At 45.0% G+C, this 27450-nt stretch overlaps 1 protein-coding gene across 1 annotated transcript in view; it reads right to left on the minus strand.

Annotated features, from left to right (window-relative positions):
• A2M (alpha-2-macroglobulin) overlaps positions 1-24720 on the minus strand; it is a gene marked incomplete at its 3' end in the record, with an annotated part of 25489 nt that extends 769 nt beyond the window's left edge. Inside the window, exons 1-26 of the mRNA XM_010292275.1 lie at positions 24632-24720; positions 22753-22936; positions 21518-21677; positions 20594-20646; positions 20043-20063; positions 19513-19681; positions 18174-18258; positions 17200-17323; positions 15790-15904; positions 15441-15550; positions 14772-14930; positions 13179-13406; positions 12764-12827; positions 12120-12262; positions 10113-10262; positions 9275-9445; positions 8518-8656; positions 6693-6801; positions 6137-6365; positions 5742-5868; positions 4959-5080; positions 3455-3506; positions 2847-2930; positions 2268-2444; positions 1677-1761; positions 406-562 (exon numbers count right to left, since the gene is read on the minus strand). Coding sequence (XP_010290577.1) covers positions 406-562; positions 1677-1761; positions 2268-2444; positions 2847-2930; positions 3455-3506; positions 4959-5080; positions 5742-5868; positions 6137-6365; positions 6693-6801; positions 8518-8656; positions 9275-9445; positions 10113-10262; positions 12120-12262; positions 12764-12827; positions 13179-13406; positions 14772-14930; positions 15441-15550; positions 15790-15904; positions 17200-17323; positions 18174-18258; positions 19513-19681; positions 20043-20063; positions 20594-20646; positions 21518-21677; positions 22753-22936; positions 24632-24720 — 3306 coding nt within the window. The remainder of the gene's footprint in view (positions 1-405; positions 563-1676; positions 1762-2267; positions 2445-2846; positions 2931-3454; positions 3507-4958; positions 5081-5741; positions 5869-6136; positions 6366-6692; positions 6802-8517; positions 8657-9274; positions 9446-10112; positions 10263-12119; positions 12263-12763; positions 12828-13178; positions 13407-14771; positions 14931-15440; positions 15551-15789; positions 15905-17199; positions 17324-18173; positions 18259-19512; positions 19682-20042; positions 20064-20593; positions 20647-21517; positions 21678-22752; positions 22937-24631) is intronic.
• Between the last annotated feature and the right edge of the window lie 2730 nt (positions 24721-27450).

Consider the following 27450-nt stretch of genomic DNA (forward strand, 5'->3'; position numbering starts at 1 on the left):
AAAGGTAGATGGTGACCACACCTAGCTTTTTATCTTCAGTCTTTTCTCCCATTTTCTTCAGTCTTTTCTCATCTTCCCCCCCATCTCATCTTCAGTCTTTTCTCCCATTTCTCCCAGAATAGTTTATTTTGCATTGTATACCCTTAGCTTGCTTCCTCCCCCTTGCAGCTGATGTGGAATTATCAACACCACTTATAAAGTGCAGGCTAGCCTTCATTCTCCTTCCTACTATGCCTTCATTCTCCTTCCTACTATGGCAATCATACTGAATGGCCTTTGGCTCCCTCATTCTTGTCATTGACATGGGAATTTCCTATCTGCCTGTATGCTCAAGAAGCCTAACTGGACCCATCTGATTTATGGTCAAGTTATAGACTCACAAAAACAACCAGGCAGATGCGTTACCTTCATGGCATTGTTCAGGAGTGTCCCAGAAGTGCGGAAACAGCCATTCTCCTTCTGTTTGTAGGACAGCCAGACCAAAGCATCCGGGATGTGCCTCTCATCTATGAAGATGTGAAGCCGGGCCTGGGCAAAGGACTTGAGGACAAAGGCTGTGAGCCTGTAAGGGAGAAAGAGCAGTGAAAGGGCCTAAGCAGGCCTCTGTCCATCTTAGATGACAAGGCCCATGTGCACATAATCTCTCTGGAGAAAAGCAAGAAGGTCTGGGGACCACATGTATGTTGTATCTTCACCTCAAAAAATCTGTCAAAAAACTGCTTCCCACCTTGATATTTCATCCCTCTCAGCTCATAAAACCCTGTGATCTCTTTGTGTTGAGGCTACAAATTAAAGGACAGTGATTGTTGATTTGTATCTAAGCAAATCTCTTTGGAAAATGTAGGGAATTGCATGCCAATTAGCTCAACTTCTGCATAACAGTAATACTCAAAATGATGGGTAAGAATAATTAAATCCCTTCCAGCTCATAGTCTACTGGCAGGAGTCTTGCACTAGAAATCCATGCCTCATGGATTTCCCAGAATTCCTCAGAGTTTTAAAGTAAAAAAAAAACATGTAAAAAGGCTTTTTGCTAGAGTTGTTACAAGCAGTTATGGAGAAGAAGCAGGCATGTGGTGAGAAGCCAACATGCTGTCAAGAGCCAAGTACTGTTTCAGAAACTAAAAGCAAACCAAAGGTGATGAAATCATCCATTCTTACCCTTACCTAAAGTTGAAAATACATGGCAATGATATGCTGCAGCAACTCAAAGATTTGCAGTAAGTCACACTGGCAACACACACACTCCTCCAGGCTGTCTTTGCTTAGTAACACACACTCTTGAAAAAAAAAACATAGAGCACTGCTCTTGGGCTATCATCCTTTTCACTTATATGGAAACACATTTCCCAGCAGCCTTCTCAGCAGATGCTAGTCGAGAAGAGCTGCCACTACAACTCTTCAGCCTTCCTCTCTCGGGATGTGAAAGTTTATCTCCATTTCCTTTTCGTCTGTCATGGTCCCTGAGGACTGGTGGGAGGATGTTCTTCAGCTACATAACTGGCTGATGAAGCCTATTTCATCAAGTAGGAAGCAGCGCAGGCACCACACCAGCTCTGGAAAGCCTGCTGGTCTATAACTGTATTTCCTATTTACCGTCATGCAACTTTTATTATAAATGTGCAGCTGAGAAAAAGGAGCATACAGGGGAGGCATTGGTGACATTGAGATCTCACCAGGTGTTCCCCGATTGGCCATAACGTGGTCCAAAGGTGCTGTAAGAGCCATCTGGGTGCTTGTAGTTCAGCTGCCTCTGGTAACCTGCAATGGAGAGTTAAAGCAAGATTCAGATGCCAGAGAATGTCTGCTGAGGGAAAACAGCTGTATCAGCAAAGGCAAAGGAGAGAAGAGTAGGTCAGTCGTATGCTAGCCAATAAGAAGTACCAGTACATCCCCATCTCCATGCGCTACTTGTACTGCATGAGGAAAAGCAACACCTGCCTTTCATCAGAAGGAAGGCAGGACATATTAATGACAATGGACAAGTCACTGTAGCATGTCACTTGACAACTGTGCACTGCATTGCAACCCAATTAGGGAGTAGATTGCTCTGCCACTTTTCAGTGGGTGCAATGATCAGGCACTAATGCTTAAGCAACGGAAAATAATAAAGGAAAAAGCAGTGAAGGGCCTTCTAAGGCATACAGCAGAGACCATCTGTGCATGAGAGAAACTCTCTTTCCACATCTGGCCAACATTTGACAGAACCACCCCAGGCAGGATCTGAAAAAAGTCAAAGCAGAATCAAAAGCCGTGTCCCAGCTCACCGCTCACTAAGTATCCAATGGCCTTGGATTTGACCTCCTCACTCAGCTGCCCTGTCTTGCTCAGATAGTCCAGAACATAGATGTTGGGTGCAAAAAGGACCATGTTCTGCTCCCCACAGCCAAATGGCATCTGGAGGAGCTGGTGCAGGTTCTGCATGGCAGTGCCCATGATGTCACCTGGGGAGCGGGAGATACCAGAGGGATAGTAACAAAGCTCAGGGCTGGCTGTCAGACTCAGAGGGAGCTACTGAACAAGAGAAGCAGGAGATGACAGAGAAGAAGAAAAGAAAATCTGGATTGATAAAGATCCTGGAATGAAACACAGAACAGCAGAGGAAAAGGAAAAGAGGGAAATGAGTAAAAGGTTACGGCACTGGTAGAGAGCCCTGAACAAAAGGACATGCAGAAAGGGGAAAAGGAAGAGCACAACTGGAAGGGAAAGTGCTCCAAACATAAGGGCTGAAAGGCAGGAGTGGGGTGTGCTGTAAACCAGGAGAAAAACCTGTGAGGTTGACCTAGGAGGCCAACACAGAGGGGCAGAAACAGCACATGGTTCTTTCTCCCAGTGTGTTCACTCACCCAACACTGAGAAATATGCTCTGCCTGAGTCTTGTACCACATTTGAGGGGAGCAACAGGGAAAACTTCTCTTTCACAGGCACTCCTGAGAGAGAAACAAGATCCAAACAGCTTCAGCGCAGTCCCAAGAAATGGCTAATGGAAGGTGAGGAAGCCTCAGTGGGACATCAGGAACACTTCCTGTTAGAAATTCCCTGACTTCAGCCGCTTCTTTTTTCCCCAGCTATAAGGCAATCTCTGCATAAAACCACCCCCAGCCACTGTTAGGCACTGTAGATCACACCTCTACAGCTTTTTCCTGGGCATGCTAGAAAACAGGAGACAGTGCTTGTAACTCCAAAGTCAGCACACAAGAGAACAGGGATGCAATCATGCTAAACCTGTCCTAGGTTTAGCATGGACAGATTAGGCAGGTTGGTCCATTCTCTAGGGCTTTCTGCTGTCTTAGGTCTCAGGCTCCCAACTAATGGGGCATGTTTTGATTACCTAAAAATATCAGCCTATCTATCTGTAATATGGTAGAGGCAGAACTATCTTCCTCCTCTGGGCATGTCCCACCCATCAAACCACACAGGAACAAATGGAGAGGGTGGGGAGAGGGGGCTTTACCTTTTACACAGAGCACAGAATTCTGGGCTGTTTCCTTCTCAAATCCTTCAGGCTTTGGTGGGTTGAAGGAAAACAAGAGAGGTGAGAGGTTAGTGAGACAGGAAATGCAGACAGACAGAGGAATCCTTAACAAGGACAGAGGGATATGTGAAAAGAAAAGTGCGTGAACTGGAGGAGGAGGGGCAGTCACAAACAATCCCTGAAATACAGAGCTCTGAAATAATTTAAGCAAGTGAAAGAAACATGATCCTAAGTGATTGGGGGTGTACGTGGACAAAGAACAGGAAAAGGAGAGGGAGAACACTGCAGGACTCTCTCACAGATTACCTGCAACTATTGTACACAACAAGAGACACTTAACATCTTTGTAACAAAAGGACTGCAGCATTACAGCAAGTGCTTTTGTTAGCAAAAGCTCACAGTAGCTCTAGAGGGCTGTCCTGAAGAGATGTCTGCAGTGCTATTTATCATAACTCTGCAGATGCTTTAGGGGGAAAAAATGGTGTCTGTTGATAATACAAAGGGAAGATGTTGTGCATTGTAGTATCTGGTGACACTACTGATACCATACAACACAGTAGGCAAGCATTAGTTTTTTTATGATACAGAGAAAAGTTAAGAACATAGACTCTACCCGCCAGATTACCACACCTAGTAAAATATACTAGCATTTTCCTATAAAGGATATGCAACACAGCCACAATAATATTTCCTTCTATACCACATAGCATCAGCAACTCTTCTTGACATATGAAATTGATAAGCTGTAAAATTTTAGCACATTTTCATGACTTTTATAATAACTGGAGTTTTGAGGGGATTTCTCTACAGGCATTGGATTCCCATAGGTGCTTATGAATCCCCCACCTTCATCCTGATGCCATACTATGGTAGCAAACCAGAACTGCGTAACACTCAGCTTAAGCCATTTGCTTGGCCCTTCAACTAGCATAGAGGTGGCATGTGGTGACTGGCTGGGGTGACCTACTGCAGCTGTCTCAAAAGGAGGACAGAAGCTGTAAAGAGGATGTGTTGAAATAGGAGGTAACAGTGGTGGGACTCACCAGCCCCACTGCTGTTTAGCACACTGCTAACCTGCACGCACACCACAGCTGCTACCACAGCACATAACAACATCATCAAGGTAGGACATAAAGGAAAGGATGGATTGGAGTAGAAATTCTGCTACGGTAGGGGATAGGGGAAGTTTAGAGTACTGGGAGACACTGTGTTATTAAGCTGTAGTCTTTATGCAACACTGCCAAAGTACAAAGACAATATAAGACCATCATATCGCCACAATGCGTAGTGATCTCATAGAATCATAGAATCATAGAATCGTAGCCCAGCCCAAATTGGAAGGGACCTCAAAAGATCGTCTGGTCCAAGTTTTCATGGAAAAAGGAGCCTAAATAAGATTATCTAGCATCCTGTCCAATTGAATCACAGCGTACGCTCTAGCCTGTGGGAAAGTTCAGTCCTCCCCTTCCCACAGCCCACATACCTCCACCAACAGCTGTCTGATGACGGTGTCCTTCCGCCCTTTCTCAGGGGTCTCCACGATGGCGTTCCCGCAGGGCTGCTGGTTCTGCAGGGCCTCAGCGCTCGCTGAGAACTCCACCTGCCCTGGAGGAAACAGGGGTCAGCCAGCCCTGCCGGGCAGTGCCAGGTGATGAGAGTCACTGCCACTTCCAGCAGCTTCAACTTGCAGGCCCATGGATAGGGACTTTCTATCACACCTGGGGCCTGCTTCTTTGCCACAAGAATATAGCTATCTATATTAGAAGCCATCCTGGAGCAGATGAGCTGCACTGCCATTGAAAGATGACTCTATTTTGGTGACTGTTTTCCAGAACCTAGGACACCACAGTGGTGGGACTCACCAGCCCCACTGTTGTTTAGCACACTGCTAACCTGCACGCACACCACAGCTGCTACCACAGCACAAAACAACATCAGTGAAAACAAAGTATGAAGATCCCATGGGGCAGTTGTCTAATCTCTGGGAGGGATGGAGCTGACAGATCATCGCTGCTGGCCAGCAATGTCTCTGGCTTCAGAAGGTGTTGTCCAATGGCTGTAAAGCTTGATGGTATTGCATGTGGTGCCAGACATGGCTGTGGACACTATGAGTTCACCAGTCTTTGCCTCTCAAGTAACCCCAGAAGAGACAGACACTCAGCTGCAGTGCTTCCCAAGAAACTGTGTTGCCTTAAAACCTGATACTGAAAGAGAGAACAGCACAGAGAAACCCTCCCTGCAGTTTTCAGCACTCTGAGACCTTTACCTAGAGATTTGGGAGTCACCAGCCAAGCCACAGTTTTCCTTCCATTCTCACAGAGGCAAAGAGATTCTTCCTCCTTTTCCACTGGAGTAGCCAGGAAATGAGTAGACTGAGCCAGAGTCACACTGACCTGCCAGTTGTAGAGAGAGCCACAATCAAGGAACGGTGATCGTGAGAGACAGGGAGCTAGGAAGCCATAGCAATAGCTATTTCTTCAGTAGCAAAGGAGCAGGGAGCTGGGGTTGTGGGTTCTGCATTTGGAGTATATAGGAGGAATAACATATGCACTTCAGGGATGAAGGGTCTATGGCTACTCAGATAAGATAAGAAGGCTAGGTGAAGGCAAGAGGTGTACAAGAAGGTACACAAGTACAGAGAAGGATTTAAACCTTCCTTACCCTGATGCAGGCGGTCAGGTAGTTGAAAATGGTGGCTTTCAGTGTGAAGGACTCACCACGCACTACGGAGTAGGGCATGGTGAGCTCTACAAAGAAAGGCTGGAAGGCTCTGAGGGACACTGTCGGGGACAGGCCAAAGCCTGTGTCTGCCGACGTGCAGAATGCATTGGCTTTCCACTCAGTGATGGTGTCAGGGATGGTCACATCTATATCAGCATTCCCCTCAGAGCTGGTGAAGCACAGAGAGCAAGGACAGAGAGATGATTTTTATGGCATTTTGGTGACTACTGAACAGTACTGCCTGTATGAATGATGGGGCACAGAATGCTTGTTACTGTAGGGCCACCCCACATCTTCTTCCAGATCCACAACCACTCCTTGGACAAACCTAACCACAGTTGAAGGTAATTCCATCTCAGAGGATTGCCAAGTGATCTCTGGAAACAATGAAGGACTTTTTGGCGTCAAAAAGGCTTGGCAGACATGTGGGGATTCATGTTTTCACCTGATAAAACCAGTTTTGTTACAAAGGAAGGAACTAGCCCAAAGTGCTCACCTTATAGATACTAAGCTCCAAATCCAAGTTTCTGGGAAATACTTTCGGACTGTCTCCATCAGCTCTTCAGGAGTTCTTAACGTGGCATAAAGTCTATCTTCCCGAAGGCCTGAATGTGATGAGATGGAAAAGAAATCAACTACTGATAATTCCAAACAAGCAAGATCTACATCAGCATCATGCTTTGGTCTGAGAAAGAGGCAATCAATGTGGCAGAAGCTGTGGCTGGCAGCAGATGTTTGCTGTGGCTATAGTAAGCACTGCTACCAAGAGCAGTGAAGTTTCAGGGTCAGGGCTTATTAGCAAGAGTCTTCCAGTATTTTTTGGCTTGTCTCCAGAAAACCTCAAAGTTTGTGGGGCAGCACTTCACAAGGTTAAAACCAGGACATTAGATTATGGCCTTCTGTGCAAGCAACCTTTTCCCTTTCAGTACAGTCTTAACATGACAACCTTCTCCATTCCATCAGGCCAGTTAGCAATGGAACATCCTTCTGTTGCAGTGGTTTTTGTAGGGTAATTGTAACTAAGAAAACCACCTCCCTGACAAATCTATGGCCTCCTCAAGCACTAGGCTGAAGATGCTCAAACTAAAAACATGCCGTTGGAATTTGGGAGGGGTAAAAATAGACTTTCTGACTGAAACAAAATTTTCACATGCAGAAATTATACCCAAGAAAATGTTCTGAGTTTGGGATGAAATTTGGCAAAAAATAAGCCTTTGTTTTACCTTGGTTTTGAACAACTTGGAAACAAAGATGGGGTGGGTGGGACTTGGTTTGCTTGGTTTTTACAAACAGAAAGAGAAATCCACTCGAACAGATAAAGGAGAAAAGTTCTTAACTAAATTCTAGTTTTGGTCATCTTTACTTCAGCTAAATTAATTTCTATGTTTAGATAAAAATTGTGTATATAGGAAATTTCCATAATATCTGTGCAACCAGCACCTCCAGAGTCTGAGAAGTTCTCAGGGCATGAGTGAAAGATGTTGTCAGAGTTGTATCACATAGCCATAGCAAGAGTGATAGGAGGCTTGCTTGCATTTGTCTACCGTGGTATTTCAGTTTTCTTCCTGCTGCCTATGAAATAGGCAAAATAATAATAAAATAAGTTAAAAATAACTAAAAAGCCTCTATCCTGCATCTTAGCAACTTGTGTCAGAAGTTGAAATTGTCTTAAAACTCGACATGTACAAAAGCACATGTTCTCATGCCAAGGAAAAACTTTCTGAATCAGTTATCCAGCTAGAATAACTTAGATTTTCTGGTATATTTCCCTTAATATGAGATTCTGGAGGATGATATGGCCAATTCTATCACCCAAACAGCTACAGCGTAAGAGTTGAGATAGCCCTTAGAAATAGGGTGAGTCCATTTCAGACTGGACTTCTGCCCCTCGCATCTTACGATTCTAAGCCTCCAAAGTCATTTGTCACTGAAAATTTTCTCATCTGCTTCATCTGGTTTTGACCATACATAAAACTGGGTGAGTCAATGAGGACAAACTGAAGATGGTATTGGAGAGCCCTTAAGTGATATCTAGGAAAAGAAGCCTAGTGCGAAAGTCTAGTGAACAGAGAATTCAGCAGCAGAATAATATCCTCTGCTCTGTCAGAATCTTTGAAAACTACCTGGTTCTGCTGACTTCTAATATGGAGTTACCGAGGCTTGTCTGTAGGCCTTCATAAGCCAGCAGAAGAGATATGCCCCACACTCATGCAGAAGCTGACGTCTGTGAATCCACTACTTCAGTACTACCTCCAAAGGTTCAATCCACAGACAGGATCTCTGTTCAGAACAGAGATGATAACAAGACTGAGTTCCTTTACCGCTTGTCCTCATTGCATGAGGTGGTCCAGACATGACTGAAGGTAATGCAAGGTGGGCTCCTGCAGGCACGTAATTGTCAGTGTTGCAGTACCAAGGTTTCCTCACGTTGGTATTTGTGAAAACCTTTAAACCCATTTCCTATGGGAGAGAAATCCAACACAGTTTTTTGTTGTTGAGGTTTACACAGCAGACCTGACATTGGTATTTTACTGCCTCAAAAGGAGAAGCTGTTACTGTTTGTGTATTGGACATTGAGATGAACCCCTCAGCCCTGGGTCTGGGTGCCCGGGTGGCTCAGAGAGACCTAAAGTATAGATCCCTTCTGTCTCTAGGGCACTAGTTCCAGTCCAGTTCCAGCCTAGGGATCAGGATGAGCCAGGGAGTAGACTGAAAGTTTTCTCTCTGGAAGGAAATGTCTGTGGATACAATGCAGCTCAAGGACATATTGATTTATTTGGCATAACTGTAATGGCACAGGATTATTTACCTCCTGTTAGAATGTAATTTCAAGTCAACCTCAAAGCTTTTCCTGTAAGAAGAAAACTTTGAGACTGATCCCTTTTCCACCAAATTGGGAGAAAAGCTGGCAAAACAGGTGAAGCTTATGACTCTCACGGAACTTGCCTCTGGATAAAAATTAGTGTCAGATCATTCAGATTCACAAACCCTTCCCTTGTTATGTTGCATCCTGACACAGAAGGCTTAAGCATTCGCAGTCCTCCCACTCCACTCCCTAACCATGAAAGAGGGCTATACCTTTAGGATGCTGTAAGTGTCCTCTTCATTCATCTCCACTACTGGAGAATAGGTGATCCCATTCAGAACTATCCTCTTCAAGGGGACACAATTCTCCAGGGGCTCGTCCAAGAGCATGTCTGGACCATGCTGATAGTCATGCAATTCCTTCACTGGCAGCAAGCTATATACCTAGGCAGAAAAAGCCAGGGTATTTGGCATTTTCAGTGTCCACTGTCACAAAATACAACTGAGGGAGTTGGATGCAAGCACCATAACAGTCACATCATCTGCACATACACCCACATTGCCATGGTCCTCCCTGTGGTAGAAACAATGGGAATTTGGGAGTTTTGAGAGATGTAAATTTGGACATACTGCCTCTTTTGTTATGGACAGCATGTTACTCTGGTTATTATGGCTCAAATATCTAAAAAATTACACCAGCCAGCCCATCTGCAGTCCTTTGTCCCTACTCAGGGATTGTCATTTACTGCTTGGCATGAGGGGAATAAACTCTCTGACACTTCCAGGTGCTACTCCAAGTAAATTAATCCATGGTTGGAGAGAATAACTGAAAAATCATCATCAGACTCACAACAGTGTTTGGTTCTGGCCAAGAGAAGCAATTGCCTTAAAAGAGCTTCCTAATTGCCATCCCTACAGTCACACAAAACCCCTAAGAAACAGCTGCTGCCCAGTTCTCATCTTTTTGCCCACTGAAGGAAGACAAGAAACAGCACAGGGCAGCTTTCCTGTGTCAGCACTGACAAGAGAGACTGTTCACCGTTTCCACGCCAGCACTGGGCTGCACTTCCTCTGACCAGGCTCCGAGTTGCTCCACAGACTAAGCACTTACAGAGCTGGGTGACAGGTCAGCTTCTGGCTTCATTAGGAGAACGCTCTTGTCCACAGCACGGACAGCACAAAGGGAGTTCGGGGAAGCTCTGAACAGCAAGTGAGCATCAGAAGAAGGCATGCCTTCAGAAGGAGAGAAGCTCAGGTCCACCTGTAGCCACAGGAAAAGCTACGTCACAGACGCCCTACCCTTGCAGGACTTTTCCCTCCGGTTGAGTGCATCAGTTCCAACCTTACAAAGCCCCCATATGTGTGTACACATATCCCCCCACTTCCTTTGTGCTACTGCAGAGCTGGGTTTCCTTCCTGCAGTGCCAGAGGAATCAGCTCTAACAGTTCTTGGCAACTTTAAGCATCACAATTGCTTATAAAACTTTTCAGGGTTTATGGCCACTGTGAATGTGATGAGATAATCCCACATAGTGGCTAGATCTGTTCAGGCAGCTGGGCATGGTCTTGAACGAGGTCCAGTCTCTGTACTGCACCCAGATACTCTATGTGGAGAGAAAACAAGCTTGGAAAGACCTTGCTTACCAGATTCTTTGGTAACATGAGCACCAGTGCTGCCCTGGAGCAATATTGCAATATATACTGGCTGGTAATGATTCTGAAGAACTGGCCTGTTGGTTGAGGCCTGCCAGACTGGTGTGCCTTCCCCAAAACCTAACTCACAACTCTAACGACCCCCTACCAACCTCTGCCCCGCAAGTTCTTGCTAGCAGAACTTGTTTTCATCACCATCACAGATGATTTTGTAGTAAGATGGCTAACCTGCATAAATCTTCCCTCTCCCTAGCAGCAAAAACCCTCCCCTAGCATGCAATCATAAAAATATCCTCAGGGTGAACATGTTCCCTGACAAAGCAGCATCAGAGCTGCCAGTCTCCCTCATGTCCCAACCAGACCACAACATGCATTCTGCTAACACACCCCAGCTCTCCCAGGGTGCACTCATAATCTTGAGACTGCAAAAGCAATATTCTTCAGGAAATGACAGAACAAGAGCTGTAGTAAGCTTGCTACTAGAAAAACTGTCTAGCATAGAGATAGCCCAAAATCTGTCCTATTTGGACTGACAGCAGCTTTGAATACAGGATGCTTTCAAACAGGAAAGCAGTATCTAAGCATGTAAATCACTTGGCACTTGGCTTGCACCCAGACCTTAACGCAGTGCATAGAATTACTTTTAATATATGAACAAAATTCAGGTGACCAAGCTCCTACAGTGACATCAGTCTCAAGAATTCATTTAGCTTGGCTTTTAGCAGGACAAAGGATTGCCTTTCACAGTGTCCTGTCTACTATTCTGAAGTCCCAATGGGCATTTTTGAGGTTCTTCTCTTCCTAGGGTTGCTCATACATCAATCTGCTCTTCTGCATAAGGGATATGTGGGGTTATAAGAGAATCATGGTCTATATGCTCATAAGAAGGCTTTCTTTTTCTGCACTCCTTCAGTCTCACCATTGCTATTGAAGCATCACTGTGCATTGCTCAGCAAGTTCAGGCAATGTTCATCTCCATTTACATACAACAGAAATTAAAATGACAGGATGAGACGTACAGGAGTTCAGAGAGCTGACAAGTATTAGCTTCACCCACTGGATTGGGTCTGTGTGGTTTTTATTTTTGCTTTGTGACCAAACAAGCAGCCACTTCATTGCTGGAATGAGTTTGTGGGAAAAGGAGTGAAATACATGGGTTGCAGTATGACATAAGACATGTGTCCTCCCTTTTTCTTACACAAGACCATCTGTGAGATCAGTGGCTGTAACTAGTTACTAAGAGGGGTTTTATCACTGTATTGCCTGCTAGCATCTTGTTTCCAGCAGCTGATCTCCTCCAAGCTAACACAAACCAGTAAGCAGTGAAGCTACCTAGAACAATTGATAGGTGGCTTGTCCAGTGTTAGCAAATCTAAATAAATGAGCTTAGCCAGGCTAAATCTAAATAAATGAGCTTGACCATGCTGCAGTCTGATGGCTGTTCCATCAAGAAGTGGACACTCACCTTATTGCTGAAACACTTTTCTACATTGAACTTAGTTGAATCAGCGATCACCTCCCTGCTGGGGGCAGTGGTGTAGACGAGAACTTGGGCCACTGGAGCAATATCAGCTTGTACAGGCAGCTGTAGCAAGAAGACCCCATTGGCTAACAAACAAAACAAGAGCAAAAAGTTAAGGTACAGGGAACCTGCTTGTGGAGCAACCAAAATTCTAGGTTTGACTTCATGCTGAACTTTGTCCTAGCCATGATGAAACTCCAGGCCTCCAAGTGGGATGAACCAATGCTTGCAGAGATGCGTAAATCTCACTGTCTGACTTGAAAGGGCTTGTTATAAGTCCTGTTTTCCAGTGTATAAGCTTGCTGAATTTTGGTTTAACTTCTAAAAATAGACCATCAGTCTGTGTCTCCTAGGAGCACTGGAGCCCCAGAAATGTAGTGTCAGAAGAAAGACAGCTGGCACAGGGTATTAGAGCAAATCTGTGCAAAGCCTAAATAAAGGCAGAGAAAAGAAAGCTCAAGGTCTTCCCATACCTTAGGGGACATGGAGCTGTGGCTCCCTGCATTTATATGGAAGCAGTCTGTATGTCCGCCACAGTTGCCTAGCCTCCCAGGACAGCAATAATTTGGCAGGGTAGAGGAACTCACCACTTTCCTGGTTCAAATCCAGCATGTGAGTGCCTGCTTGCTTAATGATTCCCTTGGCCATCACCTGAATGGAAGGAGAAATCCTGCTGTGACTGAGGTATGCATGAGACAAACCTTAAAGAGGGGGAACCTGTGAGGATAGCAACTGAGCTGTATGTCTGTATGCCTGCTGCTCACATGCTGCTCAGCTGCTCTCTGTCTCCCTGTAGCAGAATCCCAGTGCTCACCCAGGGGACACTGGGACATCCCTACTCTTCTGCTCCTAACCCACACCCTCCCGTTTGTGGGAAAAGAACATATGAAGGATGATGGGAGAGTGTTTAAGGCCTGCTGCTACAAACTATGATTTCCATTCCTACAATTCCCCCCTACAATTACCAGTGACAACCTCTCTGTACAGCAGGTGCAAGCTTACCAGGTAGTAAAAGATGATTTTCTTCTGCTCTCCTATGGCCTCTGGAGTAAGGATATAGTGCACCCTGACCTCTGTGGAGGAGCCACAGCTTAGTGTCTTGGATTTGGGCTCAATTTTGAGGAAGCTATTACTAGGAGAGTAAAAGCGCTTTAGTTGGAGATAGCCTTCTTCATAATATGGAGCAACCCAGGAACGGTCATAGCAGTAGGGGTGTACTTTATGAGTTGCCTGGAAAAAGAGAAAATACATACATAGATCCTCAAACACAGGTAGCTGAACTGGAGCCAAAATTTATGGCCTAGTCTTAAAGGTTTGGTATTTTTAATATTTAAGCAACAAGGTAGTCTACAAAAAGCCCCATGAGTTTGGAAGATGCATGACAGGGTGGTGGTTTCCTTCGGAAATCATCGGGAATGATCTCCCTCCCAGAGAAGCTGGAGTTTGTCTCAAACAAGATGAATCATATCAGTTCTTTGTTTACTATCACTATCACTTCAAGGGCTCTTTACTTTAATACCTTGCCCTCTCTAAAAGCTTGTTAGCTTAAAGAGAAGAAAAGTTGATTTTCATTTTTCTTCTCATTAAAGGTGCTGAAGAAGGGATAGTGCTGTTCAGTTTACAGATTACTAGTGGATTACAAGATGAGGATGCTATAGAAAAGGAGGAAAAGTCTCCACCTAAGAATTCAAAATCTAAATTGAATAAAAGTTTAGAAGCTGAAAGAGTCCAGGTCTTCTTAAAAATGAGAGCAAGGGGAAGATATTTCACGTTCAGAAGGGTGCTACTGCAGCATTTCCTGTGCCTCACATGCCCATATTTCCTTATCTTTCTCACTATACTTGGGAATTCTTGCCTTTTCTTTACCCTGCAAAATTCTGAAAACTTCAAGAACCTAGTGGTAACTTCTGGACAATTTTTAATGGTTTTCATCTGTGACAAGAGAATTGTAGGGAGAGGAGCAAATATAATTCTAGATAATCTGCCCAATTCCAGGGTGAGTTATTATGAAATGTGCATATTACACACATATTGCATTTTCCACTAACAGAATGATGCTCAGCAACACTTTATTTTTCCCAGATAAACCAATTCCACACCAGGGAGAAAATTTCTGAGAACTGTGAATGGTTCATATTCTTTTTCTCTTTATGTCAGGAAAATGAAAAAAAAAAGAAAGAAGTAAGGAGGACAGCTTAGAAATTCAGAATGTTAAATAGGATATCTAGATGAGATACTTGGGAAATCGTTTAATTGAGAAGACAGCAACACTCCACCATGGGAGTTAGACCCACCTTTGAAACAGATCTGTCTAGGTAGGCCTGGTGATCCTTTGCATCAGTATGGACTGTTATGATCTCTTGATGTTCCTTCTAACCCTGAATTGCTATTCCCAAACAGAAATCAAGTATTTGCAAGCTAAGTCCAATTGTGACATGGAAGCCTTGTTTGTTATATGACTATTTCTACCACACTGATGCCAAGCTTTGCACAACCAACCAGGAACAAGAAGCTAAGTGCTTTTGCATGTATAGTAGAAACTTCAGGGGTACTCCCAGACCTATGGGTCACTTCATCACCTCCCACAGGACTCACCCTAATTCCAATAGAATCAAAGTATAACATAGAAGTGTTCAGGGCAAACCGTGCCCTGCCCTCTTCATTTGTTGTGTAGTTGTTTTCCTGGCCTCCTTGTAAAGAAATCCTCACAACTTCATTGGCAATTGGAACACCAGACCCATCCACTAGTTTCACCTGGAGGAGCAAAAACAGTACAGTGTAGAAGGAGAGTAATGACTGTCACCTGAACAGACAAACAGACCACCAAGTTAAGGATGCTGGGTTCATGTCAGACAAGGAAGCCTTCACTGCACTTCACATGTGCATCATCTGTCTCTTTCAGAGAGAGCTGCAAACTCTCAGAATCTTATTTCTTTGGCCCTTTGACTCCTCACCTCTGGGTCAGAGGAGTGGACGTGGAGATTGACATGCACTCACATCCCTTAGGCCTCCTATTAAACAGGAGACTGGAAAAACAGAATTTTACTTGACTGGAGAAGCAGAAGCACAAGGACAGAGGGGTAAGCAGAATGAGGGCTGTGCTCTCAGCACCAGTTCCCTGTTTTGAGAGCCTGCAGAGGAGAGGAGTCCCACAGGGATTAGCAGCATCCAGCATCTTTGCAGAGCACGGCATGTATCTGTCCAGGAGGTTCAGTGGCATGCTCGTTTGGCACTCATGGCATTCCATTCTCATGGTTTCCCTACCTGTCCAAAGAAGGGGATTCCAGGTTTGTAGTGGGAATCTGACTGCTCAAAAGTGATTTTGCTGATGGTGGTTGTGATCTCAGAGAAGCTCGTTCCAGTCAACTCCACTCCTACAGGAAGAAGCATGAAGAATTAATTTGCCTCTGCCTGACCAGAATTACTTTTACTCCAGGCCAACCCTCCATGGCTAGACAAGCAATTTTGTTGATGCACCTGGTCTCCAGGTAGGAAAACTTTAGAATTCCAGAAAAGCAAGAGTCTGCTTTTATCCCTCACCCCTACTCGGTAGGGCATTCTGCTGGTTTCCCCTGAGTTTATTACACAGCTCTTCGATCCAGATTATTCATACCTGTCTCCTCCTCTTTAATCTTAGCCTCCACATGGAGCTTATTCTCATATCCACTTCTCTTGAGCTGGAATAACTTGGTCTTTACCACTTCAGAAATGCAGCCATAGTTGTCTGTCTGTTGGAGGAAAATAAACAAGACCATTATAGTCTTGTCTATATAATGTTTATCCAACTTAATGAATCGATCACTGTGCATTGCCCTGAACTGGAAGAGAAGCCCATAACCTCACATGTTTTTATCCTCACATGTTTTTATCCAACCTCTGTTGTTTTTATCAAAACTGGAAAAGCACATAAATAACTAGGCAAGAAGCATTTTGAAGTACTTGCAGCAACATCAGAGCAAAGAGTCTACAACCTAGAAGATTTGTGTGTGTGTGTGTGTGAAGTTTGAAATTCCAAACACTTGATACAGAAGCATAGGAAATTATTCCACTGTATGCCACATAGGAAATGTTTGACAGGCATCAGGCACATTAGAATATAGCTTCTTACTTAAAATGCGCAAGCTGAGTGATACATAAACCAAAGCCTGTGTATGTGTAGAAAGAAGATGACAGTATTTCCAAAGCTTGCCACGTCTCTTCAGCATCTTCATGGACAAGGCAGGTCTCCACAGAAAAGGGAGGAGATGCCTGGAACAGAGGCCAGGACAGGACCTCAGTGTTCATATTTTCTTTTAGCACGGATAACAATAGCAGTGGCAGAGGCAATTGTGGGGATCATACTATAGCAGACCCCAAGGATGATTAGCACATCTTCTGCTTGCTTTCTTGTCCTGGCACATTTCCACAATTGCTGTTACCCCAGCTTCTGTCAGTTAAGCTAGTGCTCTTGCACCTGTCTATGCTGCAAACTCCATTCAGTTTTGCTCTTGTACAGTGGCCAGTCTGAAGAGTGAAAACAGTGGTATTTTTTTCTAGATGTCTGAACCATTGCTGCTAAATTTATATTCCTTTCCTTCTTGCTTAAACTGCATCGCTCCTTCCTTGTTTTCTGCTCCTTTCCTGCTTCTAACATGAACTTCTGATCCCACACACTGTCTTCAGTGTAAGCCAACCCCAACTCTGCTTTCATCACTCATGCCTTTTCTCTCTCTCTTCTCTCTTATACTCTCTGCACTCCATCTGACTTTTTTTTTTCTTCCATCTCTTCCTTCTCCATCAGCTTCTTACCCTTACACACACCTTTCTTAATGCACAGACCTTCCCCCGTTTTTTACCTTTCACATTTCATCTTGCACCTAATCTTTTCTCCTTCTTCAGGCTTCCTTAAAATACATGGAGTGTCTCTCCTATCCACACTCATGCCTGTACATACTCTGTCAGAGCAAGCCTATTCCATACAAGGCATGCTTAGTAAACCACACTTTCTCCTGTCATTCTGCCCACAAGAGCAACCATGACTTACCTGTCCAGAGAACTCGTCGCACACTGCCTTAGCCTCTTCGCCATAGCAGGCGGTGGCTGCGTGTTCAAACTTCCGGCAGACACGGAAGCTCACAAGGCCAGGAACAGGCTTCCCAAATGTGTATCTACCAGCAGGAAGGATTGAAAGAAAAACAGAACCATTAGGAATGTAAGAGGGATGGAGAAAAATTACCAGCTCACGCCCAGTGGAACCAGGCCTCTTCCTTAGAGCTGCCTCCAGGATATAGCAGGTCGTCAAAGGCAATAAAATGCAGATAGAACTTTGGTAACATTTTAGGATAAAGCTTGGCAACAGGGACAGAAGCACTGTATATTATAGTCCTGATTGCATCCCTGGGACTAACACATGAGTCTGCAGAAATCATTTACCCTAGTGCTGATTTAGTTGAGAGTAACCCCTCACCTTGGAGAACATGTTGCAAGTATCTACCCCACCACATAATTCTGATGGAACTGGTTTGTGTGTGTATGTGCGCTGGGTCTTTTGGCTCGTTCTTCAGCCCAAGCCATGGCTCTCCCTGCAGGATGCGTGGAACATTGCTATGCAGAATCGAGTGAAGTGGCACAAAGGAAAGAGGGCAGCTGCATCATTTATGGTTTCCTCTCAGCAATGACAAGCAGAAGCCACAGTTGAAACATCATTCCCAGGTAAACTAAACTGAAGACCTCTTCCCTAGCACTGTAGCTGGTATGAAATCCTCTATGACTCAAAAAATATGAAAAAAAACCCTTCCAAAAAACAGAAGAACAATATATTTCTACATGTTACATACAAAGTGCCCCAAGCAATAACTGTTGCTTTTTGTCTAATGGTAGATGTATCTGTTTGGTCCTGGGATCCCAAAATGATTGACAAATATAATGAAGTATCATATCTCATCCTCCCAACTGTACTTACAGCAGCAGCTGAAAAAAAACATGAAACCAAGAAGAACTTGAAAGAATGAGACTCACAGACCGCAAACTGTCACCTTCAGCTTCTCATCAAGAATGGTGATCACCTTGGGCATTTTCACCATTACTTCGAATTTTGGCAGCACTGCAGCAGAAACAAAGGAAAACAGTCTATGTGATGTGGTGTGAAATAACATAAGAATGAGATATGAAGTCTGCTCAAAGGCTATTCTTACAAATTACCTGAAACCCTTTTGCATCTAAATGGTCAGATTTTACAGTCTCCTGTCACCTGCACATCCCACTGAAGTCAGTGAAAACCACAGGCACTCAGCCAACCACTGTGCCAGGTAAGAAGACAGGATTATTACACCAGCTATTAAAATACAGCAGCTTCTTAGAAAACACATGGATTATAAGTCCCACAGCAGTAGGTTACAGTAAAACGGAGAGTTTGATCAATAGAGTTCTCCCACAAACATACAGAGCTGGGACTGCAGACTGGTCTCTGCATTTCCAAAGCATGTAAATCTTACCAATTTGCAATATAGGAAGACCCCATAGCTTCCCCAGTGACTTAGCACAGGGTGACATCACATCCAAACACATGAGGGGAATGTGGATGGTGACTGTCTTGGGAGAACTTAGGAGGGATTCAGGGCACAGGGCACAGGAACAGTCTTGCAGTTGAAAAGGGTCAAAGGACTTCCAGAGTCATCTCTGCTGCATGAGCCAGCTCATGTCAGACCGTGTAACAAGGGCTGCAGCTGGCTTGCTGGAGTGGAAAGCGATGTTGGTTGTGACCGTATGCAGGTGTGTACTGGGATACCATTTTCTAGCCAGGCAGATGGAACTGGCATAGCGGTGAAAGCACCAGAGAGATGATAAGGCACTAAGGCATCATGTGAGCTACAGGCTTAGTTTGTGGGGGAGGAAAGGCAAGATCTGAATTTACAGAACAGCCCCAACCTACATGAAAAAGGTCAGGACTTTGGGCCTTAGGCAGGGGAGACCCAGACTCATAGCACAACACTTGACAGGTGTGTAGCCAACTGGAGACGAGACTGTGGCCTTAAATCACCTCTGAAAGGAGGTGAACCTTGCGGTTGCCAGCACAAACTGATCCAAGCACATCGCTCCTCCTGATGGGAGCCTTGCTGAGGTGAGTAGCCAGAAGAGCTGCACTGCATGGCCTGGGGCTTAGGGAGGAGTGGAGACAGGTCACTCAAGTCCTTCAGTCTTCAGTCCTCAGAAAGGGATGATGCTTGAGAGGGAGAGGACACAGAGACATTTTTCCAGCCATGCTGGACATCCTGGTCAGATCTACTGCCCTGTTCAATTAAGCTTTCATGCCCCATGGGACTAGCTGTTAGGAACTTGAAACTGCAGCAACAGTTACCATACTCCTCCACAGAGAAAGAATGCCGAATTGTCTTCCCAGAGGTCTTCTGTGCCACCACTGTGTAGGTCCCTTGCATAGGTTCAGAGGTGAGATTGAAGAACAGCTGGATTAAGCCCCCCTTTAACTCTGCCTTTGTCCACTGGTACAGACGGTTTTTCTTTGGGTCCTACAGATAATGAGATCACAAGGAGATTGGGAGAACAGTGGGGAGTCTGCAATGAGAACTAAAAAGCACTAGCAAAAGCAGTGAGGGGAGGCCAAGCCCCAGTGTTTCAGGAAGTTGCAGGGCAGAAGTGGGGGACACTAGCAAAGTAGTGTGGGGAGCCCAGGGCTGGAAAATAGAAGGACCTGTAACCTGGGCCCAGAGTACATAGTTGCCACCATATGAATTAAAGCTCTGTGTATTTGAACTGATGTAATCAACCTGCTTAATACATAAAACAGACAAGAATCATCTTGAGGCAGCTGGTAGTTATTCTGCCCAGGCTGAGGTGCAATAGATGTGAACATGAATTGAATGTACGTACCTCGATATACACCAGTGGAAACTAGAAAAAGAAGAAAGGAAACAGCATATTTAAAATGCACATTTAAACAGAGTGCAAGCAACGCAGTCAAATGACCAGGGCTATGACCACATTTAAGGGAACAAGCCAATCACCCAATGGGGTAAGGGAAAAGTTCCTGAAATGGAGCAATTGAGCATTTTGAGGTACATAATGGGGGGTGCAATCCTTTGTCTCAGGCAGAAAAGTCAGCTGAAATTACTAACTCTGTATGATCTTCAATACTAGTAAGAGCAGGTGTACATTGTCATAATGGCAGATTTGCTCACTGCTGAGGTATTTACACCAGTACCGTTCATTTGCAGTTTGTCAAACCTTTCCAAGAATGCAGAAGGCAACCTTGTGCAGAAATCTGAAGAACAGATCCTGTTAACAAGACTTGAGGTAACCCAGGAATTGCATAACTATCTCAGTGTACTGAGAGCTCTCCTCAAAAGACACTTCTTTCCTCCCTTTTGCCACATAGATGACTTAAGGCCAAATAACTAGTGAAAAGGAAGTATCATACTTACCACCTCATCCAAGGGACGGAAGTCTTTATCCAAAGAAACAATTCTGAACAGGACTGATGGAGAAAGGCATACAGTGAGGTTCCACAGTGCAGTCACCAACCAAAAAACATCAGTTGCAAAAACAACAGAGAACAGAGCTGTTCTCTTCTAAAGAAATTCCATTCACTAGAAAGTTATGTCACGCTAGAAGGTTACCCATGTAAGGAATTACATGAATAAGAGGATGTTAAAAGCAAATCCATGGCAGTGTGAAAATCTTACTGATCATGGGCATCAGAATCTCATTAATTGGGACCAAAGTTAAAATTTAAGTTGCCTTTGTCTACTTTGCAAGGATACATTTTTACATTGTTATTTACATGGGTCTTCTAATTTTGTTATAATTAGACTGACTTCTTAGGAAGAATGAATGCAAGCAAATAATTTCAGCACTTGGCTGCAAGTTTGTGTTGGCTCTGGATAGATAGAGAATTCAGTGCCTCTTTTAGAACATTCATTTCTGTCCAGGCCAGATTTAGGAGATCAATGGCCTAGAAGAAATAAATGGCCTATAGTTCTCTCTGTCTTCACTGAGCAAAATCAGCTGCCACTTTGAAAACCATTTCATTACTTAGTCTGAATTTTGGCCACTTTCTCTATAGGACAAATATCCAGTCTTTCTCTGATTTTAATGCGGACCTATCTGCATGGACCACAACAACAGAGCCCCCAGTGACAGAGGGAGTGTGTGCAGGTGCCCCAGATACATGCATGTATCTTAAGGTTCCCCAAATTGTTCCCATATGGAGCATTAAAAACATAAGCTTCAGCCACAAGATTGCACTTCTAAACCCCCACTGAAAGCAGTTAACATCTGGCCAGCACAGTCCAAGTTTTAGTACAAATTTTTGCTTCAAACACAAATCTCCACTCCCTCCCCAGTACCTGTCTGTCCAGGCTTGTAGATGGGTTTGTCTGTCTGGACAAAGACCAGGCTCTCAGAATTCTTGACGAGCACCGACTTGCGGCTCCTGAACTGCAGTGTTGCCCCCTTCACCACCACAGTGATAAATGTGACTGGTGACTGGCTATTTGATTTTGGAAGCTGGAGAGTAAGAAGGCAACTATGTTATGGACCACCTTTAAAGGCTTCCTGAACAGAACTGGCCTTCATAAAATAAGAGATCTAACATAACCTTGATGGACCCAACACAGAGGCAAGAGAAACTATAATCAGGAACAAGAGACTGATGTTTGCTTGTCCCATATTCCTACACATTCCTACTGCTGTGCAGTGATTGTGCAAGTATTGTGCAGCAAAGCAACTCCCAGTTCTGCCACCCAATTTTAAGAAATTCTTACTGCACTGATCAAAACCTTTCTGTCCTACTTTTGGCATTCACAGGGACAATGGAATAACACCCTTTCTCTTCCAGGTAATGTCCCTAGTCCTTGCAGAACATTTTCTTTTCCAAACTATACACACCGGATCTGTATACATCTCTCTTCAAGTGACAAAATTCAATCTTCAGTCTATATCTGACAAACCCAGACACCGATGACAACTTGTTCAGTGTCCTGAAGGCCAGTTCTTCAGCCTTCAGGCCAAAGACGTAATCTGTGCTCTGAGCCAGGTGACCAACTTTCCTGGTTGCCCATTATTTGTTATATAGTCCATAGGGCTATCAATTACACTAAGCTATAAATTTCCTCCTTCGGTCTCTTTTTCAGACATAGGGAATCACAGCTCTATGTTCTCACATTAATTTAGTATACTATATCCACAAGGCAAAAAGTATCTAAGGTCCAAAAGCTCTACCCCAACTTGAAGACACTCGAGTGACAATCTGTGGTTGTTGAAGGATGATGTGAAGAGCCATTTGAAGAAGCTTTTCACCAAACAGCCATCATCAGGAGTGTCAATACTAAAACCACTTCTTTCTGGCGGCCTCTCCTCCTCCTGTCCTACAGAGAGGCTGGCTTTCCAGAATTCCGCATTTCCCATTCAGGTAGCATGCTAAGTTGATCTCAGCAGTGAGAGGGTCTTGAGGATGGACATGAACATACCTTTGGCCAAGAGGGAAGTGAACACCTACACAGTGTCACTGTTCATTACTACTCAGTGCCCTTACAGTTTATCCTTAGCATAAGCAAACAGCCCACAAGGATGAGATACTCACAGAGAAAGGGATGCAGGTGAACAAGTCCTTCTCTGACACCACGTCATCAATCAAGCTCCTGTTTTCTCCTTGATACTCGAGTGTGGCGCTCAGCGTCACAGACTCATTCAGGTGGGTCAGCTGAACACAGACTTTCTCAGGAGAATCGGTGTGTATCAAAAAGGGCAGTAGCACCATATACTGCCTAAGAACAGGGGAGAAGGACAGGTCAGAGGAACAGGAACAGGTAACAGGAGCTGTACGGAAAGAGCAAATAAACGAATCTGTTGACTACAACCTTCACTGTACAGGGAGAGAGATGCATTTTCTGGGAGTGTAACAAGATTTCCAGCATGCCTGTAACAGCAGGAGAAAGCAGAGAGGCCGGTCTCAAAAGTAAGATACCACAGGAAATCCTCAATGCAAACGTCTGGAAGGGATATGTTTTTCCAGGTTCTGGTGCAACAGCAGCACTTCATCCTGGGACCCTGAGTAACTCCAGTGGGGGAAAGTCGATTGTCACCTTTGCTAGCCGCTGTTGGTAGGATTCAGCAGCCACACACGTGCCAGTACCTCGTGAATAAACGCCGCTGACCACCGTCTGTAGCACTACTCTCATTCCTCGCAGAGACCCAAAACTGCCACAGCGTGGTGCCAGATCTTAAGCAAAAACACTGAGCAAATTCAATTTTTGTCAGGGAAGCAAACCTCTCTGGCTCAGCCCGAGCAGGGGGTCCCCGCTCAGCCCTATGCAGCCTCCCGCCCAGCGGAGCAACGTGCTGGTGGTGTCCCGGTGCCCAGCGCCGCATCTGGGAATTAAACCTGATCTGCCTAATGGCAACAGTGCTTCCTTTTGGGTGGGGGAGGACTGGCTTCTAATGGACATCCCCAAGAGCAGCAAGCATCCCAGAGAAGAGCCCTTGACACCTCAGCAGTAAGGTAGGGCATTCCCTTTAGTGGTAAGGGAGGCTCCTACACCTTTATGTCCGTATCAGTTGGTCTCCAGGAGGAAATCTCTGGTCCCTCAGATCCCAACCCTGCTCTCTGCTTACCCTGCATTTGATGAAAGCACTACAGCACAGCCTTGCTTTGCTGGGGAGGAAAAGACATTGCCAAAAAACAAAGGAGAAAGTCTCTGGGGTGTCAGGACCCCTCGTGCACTGCTCCCGCCATACACATACACACACACACACACACACATGCACACAACACACACTCCCTTCGCATACAAAAAGGGCAAAAGGGGGTGAAGTAGAGATGAAGTACAATATACCCTCACAGACCTTAACAGTACAGTCTTACAGTGCCACATAACCCTGGGCGAGAAGGGAATTTTCATTCTATTGGCAGAGCTGAAAAATGTGAATTAAAAAATAAAGCCATTTCTGGTCATGCCAGATTTGTTATTTGTTCCACGTCAATCAAAAAAACACTCATATCTCCCGGGCATTTCAGCCTGGAAGTAGGGTAGTCAAGCCAAAATGAAACCTTCCATTGTCTTTTCAGAAAAGTCTGTCTCAAGAAAAACTGAACGTGTAAACAGTTATAAAAAGTTGCCTTTTAAGTAAAGAACTGATTTTGTGCAGAAACTTTTGTTGAAATGCTGTCAATTCGCTGAAGCAACAAAAGGTATTCTCATAGATCTTTCTCTTGTTTTTCTTTTTTCCCTTTTTTTTCCTTCTTTTTTTTTTTCCTGAAGTTTTACTGACACCTCAGTTTCACAGACTGTTTTGGGTCCCCCTGAAGCACTAGAGCTGCTGTTTGCAGAAGACACTTTACCCAGCCCTGGTGTCTTTATTCCTGGGTAAAAGAAAGCAGACAGAAGACAAGAGACAAAGCAACAGACACAGGAATACAACCCAGGTCTTTGCCTGCCCAGAGACCCCCCTGCATAGCTTACGGCTCTGTGGCGGGCGAGGTGTCTCCAGGAAGGAAGAAGAGGAGAAGGAAGAAGATGTTTGGTTTGATGAGCAGCCCGTCCTTCCCCATGGTGCAGAGCAGGACACGATGTCAAGCAGACACCCAGCCTGAACTGGTGCTGCTGGTACTCCCCCTCCGCACTCCGAGTCAACCCCTTTATACTCTCCTCTGCAAACAGCCTGGGGGCTGGAGGAGATAAGGGCTGGGGGCCAGGGCCCATCCATCCGGGAGAAGCTGTAAGGAGGAGCTGGAACTAGCAGCTCTGAATCTGGGCAGAAGGCCAGGCGCTGGGGGAGAGGGAGGGGAATTGTGCCCAGCAGGCTGGAGCTGTCTCTTTTGGGGCAGGGCAGCAGGCGATGGAGGAAGGCAGGCGGGTAGCTAAAGAAAAGAAGGGCTAACAGCAGAGGATGGGGGAAGGCCTCCATTTCTGGTAGGGCTCCCTGTATGGAGCTGGTCACTGCACTGGTCATGGAGGCTGCTGGAGGAGCAGGAGCAGAAGATTGAACTAGGGTTTGGAAAACAGGAGTGGGTGTGCCTAACCCCCACTTACGGGCAGGATCTGACAAAAGGGAATGCAAACTGACAATCTTCCCCCTCCACCCACCCTGCTCTCTCGTGCTCTCCATTCCTGGTCCCACCAAGGCTAATGCCCGGAAAAGGGGCCAGAGAGTGCCTGGACAATCAAGTTGTCTAAGATAATCTAACCTTCACCCTGACAGAAACAGGGACAGTGACATGATGGGAAGCTGCCAAAAGTTCAACCCATTAACAGCATGTAACACATTAACCAGCTCCCCAGAGCAGCAGCTGCCCTCACACAGCAGAACAGACGTGGCCTGGGTCTTGCTTTGCCTGTACTGGTTCTTGTTCCAGGCCAAGATATTGGCACATCTAGATCAAATTATTGTTGTTTGATGGAGTCCTTCCTGGTTTCACTATGTGAAAATCCATGTAATGCACTATGATGGGGGATGTTGTATCACAGAGGGAAATTTCTTTTTGACCATTGTCTTTACTGTAGTTACCTTGATCTGCAGTAAGAGGATCAATAGCTCTGGTAATTATTACCCTTGCAAGTGGCAGTAGAATAACTCTCTTACTTATAGTCCTAACCCAAACGCCAAAGAATGGAGATTTGTGTTAGAGGATGTAAAGCACAATTTGGGGATTAAAAAGGTGTGCAATAAAATTAATATCTGTCTGTCCTCCTCCTCTCCTACCATCATCACAAGTAGTTTGGTAAGTTCAGGAAATTTGGAATTAAGAAATCCAAGTGCAATGAGATAACAAACCTTCATTACAGACCTCATTCTGCCCTGGAGTGACCTGCACGGGAAAAATAGGATACTAGTGCATGTCCAGTTTCCTTGGGGACTGCACAAAGGAAACACAGCCCAGGCTTGTGCTCTGCCTTCTCCATTTGATGCCTAAAGGTTGCTCTGACTGCCCAAAAGAAATGTAATCCAGGAAGATCTGCCTTACCCGCAGAGAAGAGGATTCGTACATGGGGTGGTCAAAGCCTTTTCGAAGTTGACAGATTACATTGGTTCGAACAGGTTGGGTGCAGAGTTATAGAATACACTCTACACAGGAAAGAGGTGCTGAACTGCACACAGCAGAGGAAGCTAGGGCTACCCTTTTGGCAAATAGCCAAACAGCTCACACCACGCACAAGCCAGCTCCCAATCATTAGGACCTTGGTCAAAAATGTGCTGTTTAGCCAAAAACCGAAGAGAAATGTGTTCAGTCAATTGATGGGGGGAGGGGCTAGATTTTAAAGGCTAGATTTTAAAGGCTTGAGAATCCCAGTAGGTACCAATGCACAGATATCAAACTGACTTTTAAAATCTGCCCTCAAGCTGCTTGGCCTCTGTCCCATTCCTAGTAGCAACTTTGGGCCTCAGCAGCCTAATTTCAAGGGTCTCTGCATGGCCCCTGTGATTCAGCTTGTAGGTGGTGGCACAGACAAGGCAGTGGCAATGAGTTTTCCCTCACTGTCCTGACGTTTCCATCTGCTGTGAGTACAACAGGGAAGGCCCTTCAGTGGATCTGAAGTTTTGTCACTTGGCATAGCTCAAAGGGACAGGTGCCCCAGTTGTGCAAAAAGAGCATTAAGTATCCAGTATCTGAACCAAGAATCCCACTGCATTCATTGATAGCATCGCAAAAGTGCTGGTTGGAAGGGAGCTCTGGAAGTTACTTAGTCCATCCTTTCACTGCTGCCAACATTAAATCAGGTCAGCTGTGATTTTGTCAAGTCAAATCTTGAAAACCTCCTAGGATGGAGAACCTACCATTTCTCTTGTGACCTATTCCAGTATTGCACTAATCTCTGGTGAAGACGTTTTTCCCCATGTCCAATTCGAACTTCCCAAGCTGAAGTTGCAGCCATTGCCCCGTGCTATATCTTCTGCCCCTAGCAAGAAAGGTCATATTTTAACAACCTTGTAAGTGCCTTTCAAGTATTTATAGGCACCTATTTAAATCACTCCAATCTCCTCTTGGTCAGACTAAACAAGCCCAGATCCCCCTGTCACTTCTTGTGGGTCATATGCTCCACACTCCGAGCAGTTTGGTAGTCCTCCATTGGACCCTCTCCAGTTTATCCACATCCCTCTTGAACTGGGGGTCAGCAGACAAGACACAGTCCAAGTGCAGCCTCAGAAATGGCATGGAAAATGAGGATTGTAACTTACCTTGATCTGATAGCCATGCTCCTCCAGTATTCATTCATCAGTGTTTACAGAATTCATCCAAGAACAACGTATTTCCAAGCAAATTAGTATGTATCAATCAACT

This window comes from Phaethon lepturus, unplaced genomic scaffold, assembly GCF_000687285.1.
Source record: "Phaethon lepturus isolate BGI_N335 unplaced genomic scaffold, ASM68728v1 scaffold19938, whole genome shotgun sequence".
NCBI classification, from domain to species: domain Eukaryota; kingdom Metazoa; phylum Chordata; class Aves; order Phaethontiformes; family Phaethontidae; genus Phaethon; species Phaethon lepturus.